Consider the following 17,143-nt stretch of genomic DNA (forward strand, 5'->3'; position numbering starts at 1 on the left):
TATATATATATATATATATATATATATATACAGATCCTTATTTTACAGGTCCTTCTTATTTCATTCTTATACTAGCCTTCTGAGGTAAGAGGGTAAGTAGTATTACCATTTTCATTTTATAGAGGACTTGAGGCCCAGCAGGGATTATTTGCTCTTATTTGCCCTTGCTTACAAAGCTGGGGATTGGTAGAGGAATGCTTGGAGCTAGGTCTCCTTGCTTAGAAGCTGTGTTATTTCCATCATGTCATAAAACTATTTGAAAGACCATTTATAAAAGAATTCAACCTGATTTACTTATTTAAATTATGTTCTATTTAAATTATAAACTATCTTAAATTCTTTTTTTTTTTTTTTTACTTCTTTTTTGGGGGGGATGAAGTGTGATAGAAACACACATACAGATGAATAACATTCTTTTATATAGAGAGTGATAATTTATCTCTGTATAAGCTTTCATCCATTTTTATCTTATAATTCTGTCAAAACACAGAATCGTTTTATCTTTGTGCCATACACATAGTATGACACAAAGCTATCCTCTTATTTTTGTGTTATACACATGGCAGCAAGTTTGCTTCCCATGTTTTTATCCAAATATTGAACATGGCCGAAGACTGACTGAGAGAATCCTTCACCACTGTCAATCAGTATTTCTTTGGCATGATTATCCAATTAACTGAAACAATCTAGCTCATTATAGACCAATAATCTGTTTATATGTCTATCAGGAGAAACTTGTCCAAATACAGATACTCAGAGTAAATGGCATTTCCCTGATCTGCCAGTCTGGAATTTTGTTTGTTTTAAAGAAATCTATTTACCATATTACACTTTGTTCCCAGGGAACCCGTATTGGCTCCCAGTGGTCACTGCTTCCTTTTTAAAATGCTCTAGTAGTTAGGCTTTTGTTGTTGTTATTGATTTAATATCATTTTCCCCTTTTAACTAGGACAATATTATATGTCACCAATATTGTGAAATGGTTTCTATTTTCTACAGGGTTTCAAATGTTAGCAATAGTATGTCTATAATCATACTACCAAGTCATTTTATTGCTCTGAATATAATGCATCTGAGTCTTACACCTGAATTTGTTTGTATTATTCTAATCATTTCTTCACTTGCCTTGAATCTTTAATATTGAAAAGGGCATAAAAGCATAACTATGGTAATTTTACTTGACAAACAAATTTAAATTTAATTTAAATTCTTATTCTTCTCCTTCAGTGCCCAGTCTCTCATTTTCAGCAAGCATACTTGTTAACAGATCACAAGATCTCTTGGTGACTTAGAATAAAAGAGAATGGAAATTCAGTCTAGAATTGAGATCAGAAATATGAAGAATTGACTTTACATTTTTTTAAGTTATTTCTCACTTAGCTAATACACCATTAGTGTCTATCCTATAACCCAAATAGAAGAAATATTATCCGATCTTATTTTACTCCTTAGGGACTACTATGTATGTTAACCAAGATATAACAGAAATAAGAAACATTAAGTCTGGAAAAAAAACAACAACAAACATTAAGTCTGACTTCTCTTATAAAATAATTTTGGCACTTGCATAATGATTAATTAAAAATAAAACATATGAAAACAAATTTAGAAAGACATCATATGATGCTGCTTCTATATTGTACCTGTTAATATCCTTGATAACCTAGAAAATTTAGTTTTCTGCAATAAACTTCTCTACATTGGTACATCAAATTAAACTAAATTCCTATTAACATATACTATGACCCAAGTTCACAATAACATTCACATTTCTATCGTTTGTATGTAAATTTATCATACACACAAAAAAACACATGTATCCTTTTGCTTTTTATATATTATTATTAATATGTGCAAAAGAAACTAAAAAAAATTAAATCTTGTATTCAAAAAATCCATACAATGTAATTAAGTATATTTATGAAATAATTTGTTTATACATCATAACACATTCTATATAAATATATACTTCTAGTTTTAGAAGAACTAGATTTTGAGTTGTTTTATTTTTATACAAATATAAGGCGTTAATGCAAAAATATTTTTAAGTTTCCTAAACCACGATATTTATAAGATAATGTGGTTTAATTTTTTTTTATTTGAGCACATCACCATCCGACTAGTGACATTCACACATTTCTTCTAATGAACTCAATCATATTCAAAAACTTAATGTCAGACCAGACCAAAATCTCTGTTTAACAGGTAAGTAGGAACTATACCCATTTTGGAGTTAAAACAACAAAAGCTAATTCCCAACTTTCTGCAGTTAAGGTTTTGTGGAACTAAAGCCTAAATCCCTTGGTGTTCAATCTAGAAGTTTATCTGATCTAGTGATATTCTATAGACTTTAGGCAGTTCCTTGAGGTGCTGATGATATTAGATATTATTAGTTCATTATATTAGAGTAACAAAAGATAGAAGAGGGGCACCTGGGGGAGCTCAGTAGGTTGAAGATCCAACTCTTGGTTTCGGCTCCAGTCATGATCTCAGGGCCATTAGATCAAGCCACAAGTTGGGTTCCATGATCAGCGGGGAGTCTGCTTGAGATTCTCTCTCTCCCTCTCCCTCTGCCCCTCCCCCTGCTCACATGCTCTCTCTCTCCCTCTCTCTCTCTAAAATAACTAAATAAATATTTTTAAATGCTTTTAAAAAAAGACAGAAGAATGAAGGTCAAAAAGTCAAAAAAAAACCATCTGCTAAGTTAATGATTCTGCAATAAAAAATGCTGACCTTAAGGTACGCTCTTATAATTACATCATGAACATGCATAAGATGACAACAATCTCAGTTATCACAAGACAAAGATCAGCCACAAACTGGCAGCCATATGTGACTCAAAAACCATGAAGTAAACAGGTCTGACATAAGTGTGCTAGAGTGAAGTATAACTGAAGAAGCACAAAAATTAGAAATTAGGAAACCAAGTAATTTTCCAATCAATAGTTTCACATGTATACATTTGGCTACGCATAACTTAGTGCTGAACTGCGCGACTTTCATTTTTATCTATACTGTTCTCAGCAGAGAAGTATGGCAAATAGTAGCATGACTAAAGCACTACTTTAGAAAAGATATTATTAACTTTTGATAAGTTCAAAATATAGAAACTCAATATAGAAATGCATCACCAAAAAAATTATAATGGAATAAACAGCAATGCATTATTGTATGAGAAGCTGGGTTTCATTTTCCTCAGAGTTATAGGCTTTTCCTCTGACCTCATATAAATAATGCTTTTGTGCATTATGGCAAAACATACAAAGAGAATTTGGGATTATTAAAAAGTCCACTGTACAGTCAAGTTTGAATTTCCTCAGGAGTGAGTAAAGGGCTCAACACTGCAAAACCCAAGTAGGCATGATTGTTCAGTATGACTCATTACTTTGAGTCAAATGAGTGCAAGTGATCTGTACTTTGTCTCATTTCACAAGAAAGTAGAACAGATGAGGTGAATATACCTGCTGCACAACAATCCTGCCAACTCAGTCCCTGAAAGTTCACAGCCACCTCTAGAGGGAGAAAGCCTCAGCAGCTCCCAGAAGGTATATTCCTTCTCTTAAACTACCTGGGATTCTGAGCTCTTCACAGACATTGGACGTGACTCACTTCAGGTGCACTGAGTGGCTCCCAGTTTTGTCAAAAGCTCATCCATCAGTGAATGGAGCCACTTTGTCTGGGAACCTGTGACTAAAGTTTTGGGTTCCCCTAAAATTCCCTCATATGCCCTTTTCATGCTCTAGAAAGCTGTGTTTAAAAAGAGTAGCTGTAATGGGAAACGTTGGGAGTGTTTCTAGACAAACCCCTTATCCCCCCAACCAGGGATAAGAAAATAATCCATCTCTGATTTTACTACTTAACCTTCTTCAACCACACATTTGTAATTTCTCTAGTAGTGGTTGGTTTTACCACTAACATATCTTGATTCATCTCTGCTCTCTCCTTCAAACTTATTTCCTCTTCCATAAACCAATTTCTGATCAGCTTGATTTACAGTATGACTACCTCGTCTCTGTTTCATTCAGTGAATAAATACTTATCCGAGCACCTACATGTACGAAGCTAAATTCTTGGATGGAAAATGAAAGTAGATGAGACACCTGTCTTTGAAGGACTGATTGTACATTTGAGGCAAGACAAGAGTGCCTTTAAAGTGTAGTAAATTTTAAGCTGAGGTATGCATATACCCAGCAATCCCACTTCTGGGCATATATCTGAAGGAAATCAGTGTCCTAAAGAAGTATCTGTACTCCCATGTTCACTGCAGCATTATTCACAATAGCCAAGATATGGAAATAACCCAAGCATTCACGGATGAATAAATGGAAAAAGAAAACATGAGATGTATCTATATTATCTCTCTCTCTCTCTCTCTCTGCACATGCACACACACACAGACACCATGGAGTATTACTTAGCAACACAAAATTTTTAAATCTTGCCATTTGCAACAGCATGGGTAAACCTGGGGGGGTATTATGGTAAGTGAAAAAAAGTTAGATAAGGCAAATATTGTACAATCTCAATTATATATGGAATCTAAAAAAGGTCTAAGTCATACAAACAGAGAATAGAATGGTAGTAGCCAGGGACTGGAATGTGGTAGAAATAGGGAGATATTGGTCAAAGGGTAGAATTTCAGTTATAAGATGAATACATTCTGGAGATCTAATGTACATCGTGGTGACAATGGTCCATAATGCTGTGTTGTAATGTGAAATTTGCATGCAGAGTGGATCCTGGGTGTTCTTGTCACACACAAAGAAAGGTAACTAAGTGAAGTGATAGATGTGTTAATTAACTTGATTGTAGTAACCGTTTATAATGTGTGTGTGTGTGTATAAAATCATCACACTGTACAGCTTAAATATATACATTTTTATTTATCAATTGTACCTCAATAAGACTAGAAGAGAAAAAAAAAGATATGCAGAGAGGTTATCACCAATAGTAAACAGAGTACTTAGCCCAATCTGGGAGAATAAGAGAAGATTCCTGAATGAGATATCACCAAAACTAGCCTTGAGTCTGGAAGGAGCAGCAAGGAGGTAACCTAGCAAAGAAGTATGGTTGGAAAGAGTGGAGTGGTGGAGGGGAGAGAAGGTTCTAGGTAGAGAGAGTTTCATGAACAAAGGTAAGAGAAGGAAGTGTGTGTGTATACACATTCACACGCTCATGACCAGAGAATGTAAGTGGTTCTGAATTAGTAGATGAAATGAGGTAGCAGGGCATGAGAGTTATCCAAGCTAAGGACCTGTGACTTCATGTTGTAGATAAGAGAAGACTTTGAAGGATCTGGTGATATTTTCAGATTGATACTGGAAAACAATAGGCCTAGGATAAACAGGTGAGATCAGGGCCATGATTCTGCCAACTACATGGTGTCTGAAAGGATTAAGTAGAATAAAGATGTAATCTGGGAAAGTTGCCTAAGTCAGGGAAAAGCAAGTAGTGTTAACTCTTACCTCATTTCAGACCTCTATGTCTATCTTTTCCCTACCTCACTAGACCAGGTTTTATGATCCCAAACAAGTTTGAAAAAGGTAGAGTTCAGCGCTCTGAGAGTTCTTCATGTTACCCCTTGGTTACAGCAGCTTTGATACAGAGCTTCGCTTATATCCCTGACCAAGCTAGCCACCTTGGTAGTATGTCTGGGGTGTAAGTCCCTTATTACTGACGGCTCTGCCACGTGTAAGCCAGCCCTTATGCCATGGACTCTGTTCTGCTCTGAATTTCTGCCTTGTGACTAAGTCTCTATACGAGCTGACATACCTCCCTGTGACACATGCCTGCCTACCTATAGAGCTCACTGTGAGTTGCTAACCTGTTATTTTCCCCTTATGGTGCTCTGTACTTTTTTTTTTTTTTTTTTTTTTTTGGTAACATGCTGGACCTCCCTTGGCTCACCTGTTAAGAAAGCTTCATGAAACCTTGTTCTACATGACACACAAGAAACCCCCAGGCACTTGCAGTAGAACTTAGCATCCAGTGCCTCCACCATCCCAGAAGACTGGTCTGTATCTATGTTGAGTTCCTCCCAGTGACCACCAGCAGCCCCACTGTTAGCCCAAAATAAATTCTGTACAAATTAGAAAATAAATTCTACCTCCCTCAAAGAATTTTAAGTATAATCTACAATGACTGCAATGCGTAGAAAATCCCTTGAGGTTGTGTAAAGGATAGCCTACAAACTGGAGGCAGAGCCTTGGACCATGATCTCACTGTGCAGTCATCCTAATCAGGGTCTCTAAGAGGGACAAGTAAAAGGGGACTTAACCAGGTAGTAAGTCATACGTAACAATAAGGAGGTAATAGGGTTGAGGAACCCAAGTCAAATACTGGGGTAAAGAGTTAAGAATTCAGATAAGAAATCTGAGTAACAGGCAGAGTACCAGAAACAAAAAAGAAAAGAAAAGAAAACAAAACAAAACTTAAAAAAAAAAAGGTTATATAGGTTCTGCCAGGTACAAGACTGGCTTTGCAAATAAGATAAGATAGAAGCATCAAGTGAAGAAAGAAAGCCTATGACAGATGACAGTGGACAGTAAAGTATTTACTGAAACTTCTTCCTTGACCAGCAATAGCTGGAGGATCATTCATAAGAAAGTTTAGCTTTGATTTTCAGGGATAAGAGAGAGAAAAGAGGAAAGGAAGAAGAGGGGAGAGGAGCAGAGATGAGAGGTATAGAAAGAAGGGGAGAGAAGGGTAGAAAAAGGAAGAGACAGGAGAGGAGGCAAGTGAAGGGGAGGGGAAAGATAGAGAGGGGAGGAGAGAAAGGAGAGAAGAAAGGGAAAGACACTTCTGGCATAAGTTTATTTTTTATTTTTTTTTAAAGATTTTATTTATTTATTTGACAGAGATAGAGACAGCCAGCGAGAGAGGGAACACAAGCAGGGGGAGTGGGAGAGGAAGAAGCAGGCTCATAGTGGAGGAGCCTGACGTGGGGCTTGATCCCGTAACGCCGGGATCACGCCCTGAGCTGAAGGCAGACGCTTAACCGCCGTGCCACCCAGGCGCCCCGTGGCATAAGTTTAAATAGCGTATCATGAGATAGCATGAAAACCAGAAAGATAGCTTCAGTGCTACTGTGGAATAAAAATCTCTGAATGAGAATTAGGAGACATGAATTCTAGTTCTAATCACTCAAATCTTTAGACAACCAACTAAATTGTTCTCTTCTCAGTTACATCAATTTATTATTATTATTATTATTTTTTATTTGAGAGAGAGAGAGAGACAGCACAAGCTGGGGTGAGGGGCAGAGGGAGAGGGAGAGGGAGAAGTAGGCTCCCCGCTGATCAGGGAGCCCAACTCAGGGCTCAATCCCAGGACCCTGGGATCATGACCTGAGATGAAGGCAGATACTTAACCGATTGAGCCGCCCAGGCTCCCCCTCAGTTACATCACTTTAAAATGAGATGGTGGTAGGTGGGGGTGGTTGGGTGGTACTTGGCTCAGGTCAGGATCTCAGCAGAGAGTCTGCTTCCCTTATCCCTCTCCTTTTGCCCCCTCTCCCACCCCTTACTCACTCTGTCTCTGTCTCTGAAATAAGCAAATAAATAAAAATAAATAAATAAATAAATAAATAAATAAATAAAAAGAATGAGATGGTGGACTGCCTAATCTCCAAGGCCTTTCCTACTCTAGATTTCCACAAAATTAACAAAATCTGAAGGAACGTGTTTTCTTTTGTGAAGGTTAATCACTCATTAACTTGAGATAACATTTTGATTACAAGTGACTACAAAAACCCTCACTCGCCCTGTACTCCGGATAAGAAACTCAACTAATATTCTAAGATACATGTAACTTTAAATGACTTTAAAGGGGAAAAAATGATACAAAATATAGAGCAGATGGCCATCCTTGACTATAGAAATAAAAACAAAAAGCCCATTTTATCAAATTTCCTAATGTTCTAAAGGTTATTTCCTACCATGAATATGACAGTAATCTTACTAAGAGCTTATATTTTATGCCATTTTATAGTTTATAAAACACTCTAATACATAGGTCATTTGATCATCATAAAAATAGCTTTTGGAGTAAGCCAAGTAATTGTCAGTTATTCTCATTTAATAGCTCAAACTACTTCAAGCTATTTAGATCTAGGTCTTCTGAGTATTTGTTAAGGATTCTGAACTTACTATATCCTTGACAGTCTTTACTTATGACACAAAGACTTGATCCTAAGTTTCAGCTAAAGATTGATCACCATGTAAAATTGAGATGAAGTCCACAAACATGTAACTTTCATACTGTAACTCATATATTTGTGTATATGGCAACATAAATGCACACAATTAAGCCTGTTTGAATAAGTTAACACTGAAGACTATTTTTCTTGACCAAATATTATCTCTTTTCTCTCTTAGAGAAAGCCCTGAAAAAAACATGGAACTGTTTTGTGTCTTGCCTGATATAAATGAAAGTGAGAACACAGGACAATAATATTTTAAAAACCAAGTTTTAATGCTATTTCAATAGATACTATGTAAATTGGATCCATATTAAAATAAAGTCACTCCATTTTCCATGGCATTGTAGTTACGGGATCGTGTGGTAAAGATCTCAACTCTTCTCTCCTAATTCAATCTGTACATTTTTGCCGTTGACATATTTCCCAAGCCATACAACATGACTTTAATTTTTTACTGCCCCAAAGGTGGTTTGTAAAAGAGATTCCTCAAATGGTAAAGCAGTGGTTCTTAACTCTATATACATATCAGAATCAGTTTTTAAAAAATACCTATGCCAGGCCCTACCCCAAACAAATTAAATAAGAATTTCTGAAGGTAAATATATGGCTTCAGTAATTTTTGAAAGGTCTCCAGTTGAGGTCTCAAGCAGCACTTCTCTGCCTTTAAGGTGTTTGTGAATCATTTGGGGGTCTTGTTAAAATGCAGATTCTGATTTGTTAGGTGTGGGATAGACCCTGAGATTTTGGATTTTAAACAGCAACTGCGTGATACCTAAAATACTCATCTGCAGAACACACTTGTAGTAGCAAGAGTCAGTGGTTCTCAAAGTGCAGCCCAACCCTGCAGCATTAGCGTCATCAAGAACTTCTTAGACATGTGAATCTCAGACCCTACCAGAGACCTACTGAATCAGAAACTCTGCAGGTAGAAGCCAAGCCATCTGTGTTATAACAAGCACTCCGGGTACACCTTCTGATGCACCTTCAAGTTTGAGAAACATTGGTCTAAGCAAAAGAGCTCCCTAAATGCAGAACAACTGGTTGAACGTGGTTGGAAAATGCCTAATATTCTGATGCTTATGTAGCAGTTTACAACTGAACAAACTTCCCGACTTTATCTCTTCTGAGCTTCTGAAAACAACTCTGTGCAGTAAGTACAGTAACTAAAATAGGGAGGTTCAGCATTTTATAAATGAAACTGAAGCTCAAATATTTAAGGGATTTGTTCAAAGTCATGTAGCAAACAAGGATGGAGCCAAAATTAGAGTCCAGGTCTTCCGCGTCGTAGAAACTAACAAGCAGGGCACTCTGAAAACAGGGCAGACGGCCGTAAGCCATAAGTAACGGCCTGAAGAGAAGGGCTCTCTAAGGCACAAGCGATGACAGCAAGGGGTACCAGCACACAGGTAACTTCCTATCACATGAGTTACAGACATTTGTACCTGGAGCCCTCAAAGACCACAGCAAAATATGCACTAATCCTCTTTTTTCCCGAGTTTGCTATTATGTAGAACTAGCTTTGAGAAACACAAATGTTTAACCCTCACCAACTAAACTGAGTGGTAAGTCAGTCCCCTTTGGTTGTTCACTCCACAGTTCTACAAATAATTCATTCAAAGTCAGATGACATAGAATGGAAAACCACCTAATTATGTGAGGTGTGTGCGTTTCATATTTATAAAAACACAAATGATCACAATTTGCATGTGTCACATGAGGCTGCTGTGTTCCTCTGTCCATAAGTAACAACAAATGACACAATTCACAGGTACGTCAATGTTAGAAAGTATGTCGAATATGCCGTATTCCTAGACAAGACATAGTGTGCTATACTCTATCATTTACCAAATATACTTGATAAAGGATTTAATGTGAAATGAAGTGTTCTTAAAGTATCAGTAATAACCAATAAATGTTGATTAGTGATTTAGCCACAGAGAAAGAAAACTTCATAATTGTCACAAACTTTCCCCAAAGACCGATGCCCACAAAGTTTGTTTTCAAATAGTGAATTACAAGTGGTAGAAAAATCACATATTGTGTCAGAAGTATGTTTGAGTGTTGACACTTTCTTTATAAATGTAGGCGTTCCAGATGCCTTATAGAAGAGAAGCCATTTTTCCCTTGAAATTTGCACAAAATTCTCACACTGCACTGTCAAATAATCATATCTTTTGTGTTGTTTCCTCTTTTCCCCTTAGTATAAAAACAACAGAATAATGACCTAGAATTTTGAAAAAATTAAAAACTTAGCTATGTTAAACTAACTTAATTTCTTATACCTAACTCTTATTAAGTACATTTACATTTAAATGGGAAAACCGTTATCACCATAAAATGTATCATAGTATCTTGCAAACATCAAATAGGGTCAGAATTGTGAAATAAATAAAATTTCAATACCTCAAATTTAAAATATTTAAACCCACAACAGTGAAACCTCTGCATTTTATCATATACGCACTTAGGTAACATGTACAAATATGCATATATACATCATTTTTACATAGTTACCTTCTGAACAGATACATTAGAATCAATTATTTTATAATTATCTTTCTAGACATATGCTATTGATATTAAAAATACAGTCAGTGGGACTGTTAGAGGTGAAATTTTAAAGGCTAGATTAGAACACTATTTCCATCTTTCCTTTGACTTATCAAGAGAGCCATATGATTTCAACCTGCCAAAATTAACCAGGTGGTGAATCTCTTTGGGAGCCTGTGTGCCAGGGCAAAAAGTTAGAAAAACCAGTGCTAGAGTCATGTCCAGTAATGGATGAACTCCTATACTTGTTGAGGGGTGGCAGGTGGGCTCTGTTCGGAAAAACACCTGACACACTCCCACAAGTCAAGTCCTGTGGGTATGTCTTACACTTTACTGTGCATACAAATATAAATGCAAATTCTGGTTCAGTATCTAGGAAGAAACCCACCTACTGGTCTGTTACAGACCAGTTCTGTCTATGCCTAAGACAGAAGATGGTGTGTGGTTTTCTTTAGTTCTTAAAGGACCTCATAACGAACCTCTGAAGATCTAGATTCTTGTCTGGGATACACAGGGTGAGGTTGGTACACATGAGAGTATTTCTCTTTCCATGTAGTTCTGTCACCTTCATTCTATAGTCTTCTGTTGTTTTTTCCCCCCAAAAGATAGAAATTACAAAGCAAGACCCCAAGACTAGTATTCATCTCCTATCATAATTATACAAAAATGAGCAACAGTTCCCAAAAAATACACTTTTTTTTTTTTCTTTTCATGGGAGTAAGGCAGTAAAGGTAAATGTTTTGGGGATGGTCAGCCAAACTCCTGTCACTGGGCCACCAGAATTACAAACCTTCCTTGTCTCCCATTGCCATTTCAGATTATTCAGGGCCACATATTCACTGAGACAATTTTTTTTTCTCCTTGCCATTTCACTTTCTCAGTGCCAAACATCTACTGTGGCTTCCAATGAATCAAGTTCTCCTTCCTCTCCTCCCCTGGAAGCTCATGCTCCCAGTAAAATGTCACAAATAAAGTAGAAGCAAGCCTTTCCCAGGCTAGACTTGTAAACAGAAAGCAAGAAAACCATTCTTCACTGGGAGACTGACCCACAAAGCTTACTGGGCTCAGTTAGAGATTGAGAAGAAGGTCAGCTAAGAAAACAAAGGGAACTCTCTCCATAGTTACTTCTGATAGAGCTCCACCAACCCAGAAATAAAAGCCTTGCCCAAGGCAAAGGAAATTTTTAAAAAAAGAGGGCACATTAGGTGAGGTCTGGAAAAGCAACGGACTCTCACAGGTGACTTCTCTGCATGCTCTGTTTGTCTATCTTCTCTTTCCCAGTGAATAACTGCTTCTATATTTATTCTCATTTCTCACTCCCTCCATTTCCACATTGTAATGTCTACTAAAGTGTAATGCTTTAAGACTCCATTTCTTTTAAGCCAGAGACACATGGAAGCACATCTATATCATATGTAGATATTTATATAGTAAAACACCTCTCATAGACATAGACTTCCATGCATATGCTATACGAAAATAAAAGAACATCCTTTTTCTTCTGAATTAACATTTAGATGTTTACCTAACTCCTTAATAACTATAGCTTAAGATAAAGGCGATGCTGACTTACAAAGTTCATGGGCATTTAAATAAAACCTTACACATCCAGGGTATTCACCTTCCCCACATTCAGTCTCCTAATCAGCAAAAACAAGTCTTCCTGGGGATAGCATAAATTTATATAGAGTGCTTCACTAATAAGGGTTAATGATGTTAGGGAGTATGAATGTTAGCAGTTGGGATGGCATGCTTATGTGTTTGCAAAAAAACATTTTCGGCATCATATCCAAATCCCTTTGCAAACAGATAAATTACTCTATAAATCTTATTACTCCATGTGGATAAATCACACATGCAGGTTTACAGGGCTGGAAAGCTGGTAGGGAAAATCTGCTTTAGGTGGTAGGATCTTTGGGATTCAAAATCACTCAATGCTCAGGAAACGAAGAAACAAGCACTTACACATTAGGATTTTCTGAGTTTTTACAATCTGCAGCAACACACACACACACATACATACACACACACAACACAACACAACACACAACACGTACACATTCCTCTCTAACAAGGCTAGAGATCCCAAAGCAGGACACTGTGACAGCCAACCAAATTTATTTCTGAGGAAAGGAAAGAAAACTTTGCTGCTGTAGGCAGCTCTGCTCGAGAACTGCTCCCTGATGCCCCAGGGTTTATGCACTATCAGCTCCTTGCACACAGATTAGAGGTTTACTTTCTACCCTCTACTGTTTTTTATTGCCTCAACAAGCAATATTAACTGTATGGACAGACTGACACTGGGTCATTTTATTTGGACAAAATGAGATTTTAAAGAATCTCCAAGGAGAACATTTTTTTTCATTCTTTTTTTTGAGGGGGGGGAGTGGTATCTGATAGAAATTTAAGAAAGCTAGAAAAAAAGACTACGGGTATGTGCAGTGGGTGGAGGAGGGGAAGAGAAAAGAGAAACATAGGAAAATAGGAAAAGAAGCTTGAAGCTTTTTTTAGAAATAGAATTATGGCTAGGTTCCATATGAGTTTCTCCAGCTCACTGTCCCTTATAGGGGTCAAACTCCCAAGGACTGGGACTCTCCCTTTCCAAATTTCAATCCCAAATTATATTGCAGAGTTTGGCAGAGCCACACAGAGATAGGACTTTAAGGTCAATAATCAATTTGAAATACCCATTTTACGCCAGGTTAATTCTTGCCTAACCTTTGCGCTTAACATTGCTATTCTTAAATATCAGCAATTTGGCAAGTTCCTTTTTTTTCTTCTCTACTTTCATGTGTTGATGTCCATACACATTCCAGAAAAGGCTCAGTAACCAACCAAAGTTCTAAGATTGATTTATTGCTCTGGATGTCAATTAGACGATCCTTACAGAAAGTCTCCAGTCAGAACTACTGCTGGGGCAGAGCGAGAGCCTTGATGTGCATACATCCCCCCCCCCTTTCACACACACATACACACACACATACACACACACACACACACAGCACAGAGAATGCAGTACTGTGTATCACTCTCTGAGAGCCATAATTCAACAACTCTTCTTTCCTGATTAAAGAATCCCAACAAAACTCTTAAGTGCAAAGCATCTGAAATTACCAAAGCAAGAATACTGCCCAAATGTCACTAATACCATAGGTGAAGTTAGGCTTTCTTGGTAAGAGAAACAAGGTCCTAAGAAACCAAACAACATTTAACCAACATTGCTGGTCCTTGAGGGGAAACAGAATTCCCTTGAAATTTGTTGGCAGATACCTGCGCACGCAGTAAAAGGCGCGTGTACATGCACACACACACACACACACACACACACAAGCCTGCAGCATCAGAAGCTGGAGTTGAAGATCACACATACAGCACGCACACACACACACACACACACACTCTCGCGCACAGCAGAAAAGTTGCCCGAAAGCCCTACCTGAGGATGGCTGTGTCCCCCTGCCTCACGGTGATGTTGTCCGTGCCTCGGTTAAAATCCACGCTGCGAACAGGCAGTCCTGTGGGAAGAAGGCAGAGCAATCTCAGTAGGACTAGCGGCAACTGTTTCCGATCAGGCTGAACTCTGGCGACCATGGTGGCCACGCCGAGGTGCAGGTCCGCGCTGTACTCTGGAGGGTGTGTGCGTGCTGCTCACGCCGAGAGGGCTTTACAAACACGGGGCTTTCATCAACAGCCAAGCAGAACGGGCTTTGCCAGTTTGTGCTCTTTTCCACTTTGCCTCTCTTTCCCTGGCTCAGTCTCTCTTCCGTCTAAGACTTAACAAAGCCTCATAAAACCCAAGCAGAGCGGGGGAAAGTCAAAGGAACACAATTTAAAAGGAGAGAGTACAAATATAAAACCCTCTAGAAAAGATGAAGAGAAAGCTGCAAAAGGAAGGTGTTCTTCTCTGGTCTGTCTGTGGCTGGATGCTCCTTTGCCAGTGTCTGCGCTGAGCTCCTTCCCTCCCTAACCCACTTTCCCAGGCGGGCGGGCAGGCAGGCGAAGGAGCCGGCACCAAGCCTGCCAGGGAGTGTAAAGAAACCCACACAGCAGCGGCAGCAGCCCAGAGTCCCTGCCCCCCTCCCTTTCCTGTTTCTCCCTCCAGTCCCTCCCCTCCGCTCGCACCTCCCCCGCCCCCGCGGATTTCAACAGCCCCTCCACGTCATCCCCTCCGCCCTCCCTCCGGCCTGGCCCCTCGCTTTGCACAACTGCCCCCTTCAGCAGCCGCCAGCCTCAGTGAAAGCCTGATGCGCCTTTAGGTTGTCAGGACAACAGCTCCATCTGAGGCCTGGCTGATTTCCTTAAGAAGAGGGAATGGAGCTTGGATGTACTGTGCAAGAGAAAGGGGAGAAGGAGAGGGACTCAGGCTGTAAAAGCACAGGAGAAAGAGTGTGGGAAAGGATGGGCGGAAAGGGGTGAGAAAGAAGGAAAAGGAGCCTGGAAGGAGAGAAAGCAAGGAGAAGGCAAACCGGGACCGATGAAGGGAGTGAACCAGAGGAGGCTAAGAAAGCATGGGGAGTGGAGGGGCACCGGTGCCCAAAGATGGGATGGGGAACATAAAACAGAAGAAACTTGACATGGGAGGCTAAGATTAAAAGCCAAAGTTGATTTTAAAACTAAATATTCCTGGCCAATGGCTTTCATCCTCACCTCTTGTTCATTCTTTCCTCTCTCCTGCACTTTCTTTTACAGGATTAAAAAGGTTTCTTTTCTCTCCTTCCTTTATCCCCTCCCCCTCTTGGAGCCCCCTTATGAAGGATGGATTGGAGACAATGCTGGTATTGAGTGGTCTGGAGTGTGAATGCCTGGTTTGTCTTTTCCAAGTGCCAGCCTCAGCAGCTGATCCCCAATCCCTCCATCAACCTCACTCTCCAGGAAACCCTCACTCAGTCCCACACGTGAGGAATGGTACTAAAGATTACTGTCTAAATGTCATGGTGCTGTTGCTACCTCGGTTGCTACTGACACTTGTTTCTCAAAATGTTCATATGTAAGGAAGAGATTTGTATATCAGAAAGCTTGTCATTTACAGGACCACACTGAGGCTACGTACGCACTCCCGCAAATGGCAGGCAGGTTACCATCATTTGTCATTCCTTCTACTCCAGGAGTCAAGCCAAGTGATAAGGACCATGGGGCTAACACTGTTAGTCACTCATGTGACAGCCCTACACTTTTATTAGATATCTCCCTCACTACTGATGCTGAGGATAAAAGATAGGAGTGGACCAGCCAAGGACTTTTTTTTTTTTAATTTTGTTTATTTATTTGAAAGGTTAAGGCATTCAGATGGTGCAAAAATCAAGTGGTACAGGATGCCCAGAGCAGATTGTAGTTCTTTCCTAGTCCTGTCTTCAGGCAACCATTTCTCCTGCATGGAGGCAACAAGTATTTCCAGTTTCTTATACAACTTTCCCTAAATCTTTACATATATACAAGTAAATACACACACGTTATTATGTTCACCCCTCTTTTTTTTTTTTTTTAAAGATTTTATTTATTTATTCGACAGAGATAGAGACAGCCAGCGAGAGAGGGAACACAAGCAGGGGGAGAGGGAGAGGAAGAAGCAGGCTCATAGCAGAAGAGCCTGATGTGGGGCTCGATCCCAGATCGCCGGGATCACGCCCTGAGCCGAAGGCAGACGCTTAACCGCTGTGCCACCCAGGCGCCCCTATGTTCACCCCTCTTAGTAACACAAATGATCAGCTAAGGGCATGGGGTGGAAGGGAGAATATATTTAGGAATTCTTTTCTTTTTATAATATTTTTTTATTATATTATGTTAGTCACCATACAGTACATCCCTGGTTTTTGATGTTAAGTTCAATGTTTCATTAGTTGTGTATAACACCCAGTGCACCATGCAATATGTGCCCTCCTTACTACCCATCACCAGCCTATCCTTTCCCCCACCCCCCTCCCTCTGAAGCCCTCAGTTTGTTTCTCAGAGTCCATAGTCTCTCATGCTTCATTCCCCCTGTTTAGGAATTCTTATCAAGTCCCATCAGAGTCCAAGCCCTAAGGAGGCACTTACTGTGCTGACACCTGTCTTGTCCCCCCAGAATTCAAAGAATTTATCTGCTGAACTTTCTCAATTTAAAAGGTAGGTGCACTCCTACAGATTATGTGAGGAAAGTAAGGAAAAAAATTGTGTTTCTTAAGTGTTTTTGTATGTATGTTGGTGCTGATAAGCAGTGCCCAGATAATAAACCAGTGATATTCTACCCTTAATTTGTAACTCAGCCGTTTAAAACTTGGAACCCCTTTTGCCACAAAAAATTATTAAGTCAAGTGGTTAGGTGAACTACAAGACACATAATCCTGGGTTCTCAGTATCAACGGGAAAATGAACTTCAAGTGCCAAATGGAGATGCATGGATTACATATAACTCTA

The 17,143-nt window shown here is 39.1% G+C and overlaps 1 protein-coding gene across 4 annotated transcripts in view; it reads right to left on the minus strand.

Moving 5' to 3' along the window:
* Nucleotides 1-14,802, minus strand: part of LOC103678802 (limbic system associated membrane protein) — a 632,608-nt gene extending 617,806 nt beyond the window's left edge. For 2 of the 4 annotated variants that reach the window (XM_008708224.2, XM_008708225.2), the window contains exon 1: nt 14,187-14,801. In XM_008708224.2, coding sequence (XP_008706446.1) covers nt 14,187-14,341 — 155 coding nt within the window. In that variant the 5' untranslated portion in view covers nt 14,342-14,801. Of the gene's footprint in view, nt 1-14,186 lie in introns of all 4 variants that reach the window. The other 2 variants (XM_008708223.2, XM_008708226.2) reach the window with 2 other exon arrangements.
* Nucleotides 14,803-17,143: the final 2,341 nt, after the last annotated feature.

This window comes from Ursus maritimus, unplaced genomic scaffold (assembly GCF_017311325.1).
Source record: "Ursus maritimus isolate PB19 unplaced genomic scaffold, ASM1731132v1 scaffold_4, whole genome shotgun sequence".
Lineage (NCBI taxonomy): Eukaryota > Metazoa > Chordata > Mammalia > Carnivora > Ursidae > Ursus > Ursus maritimus.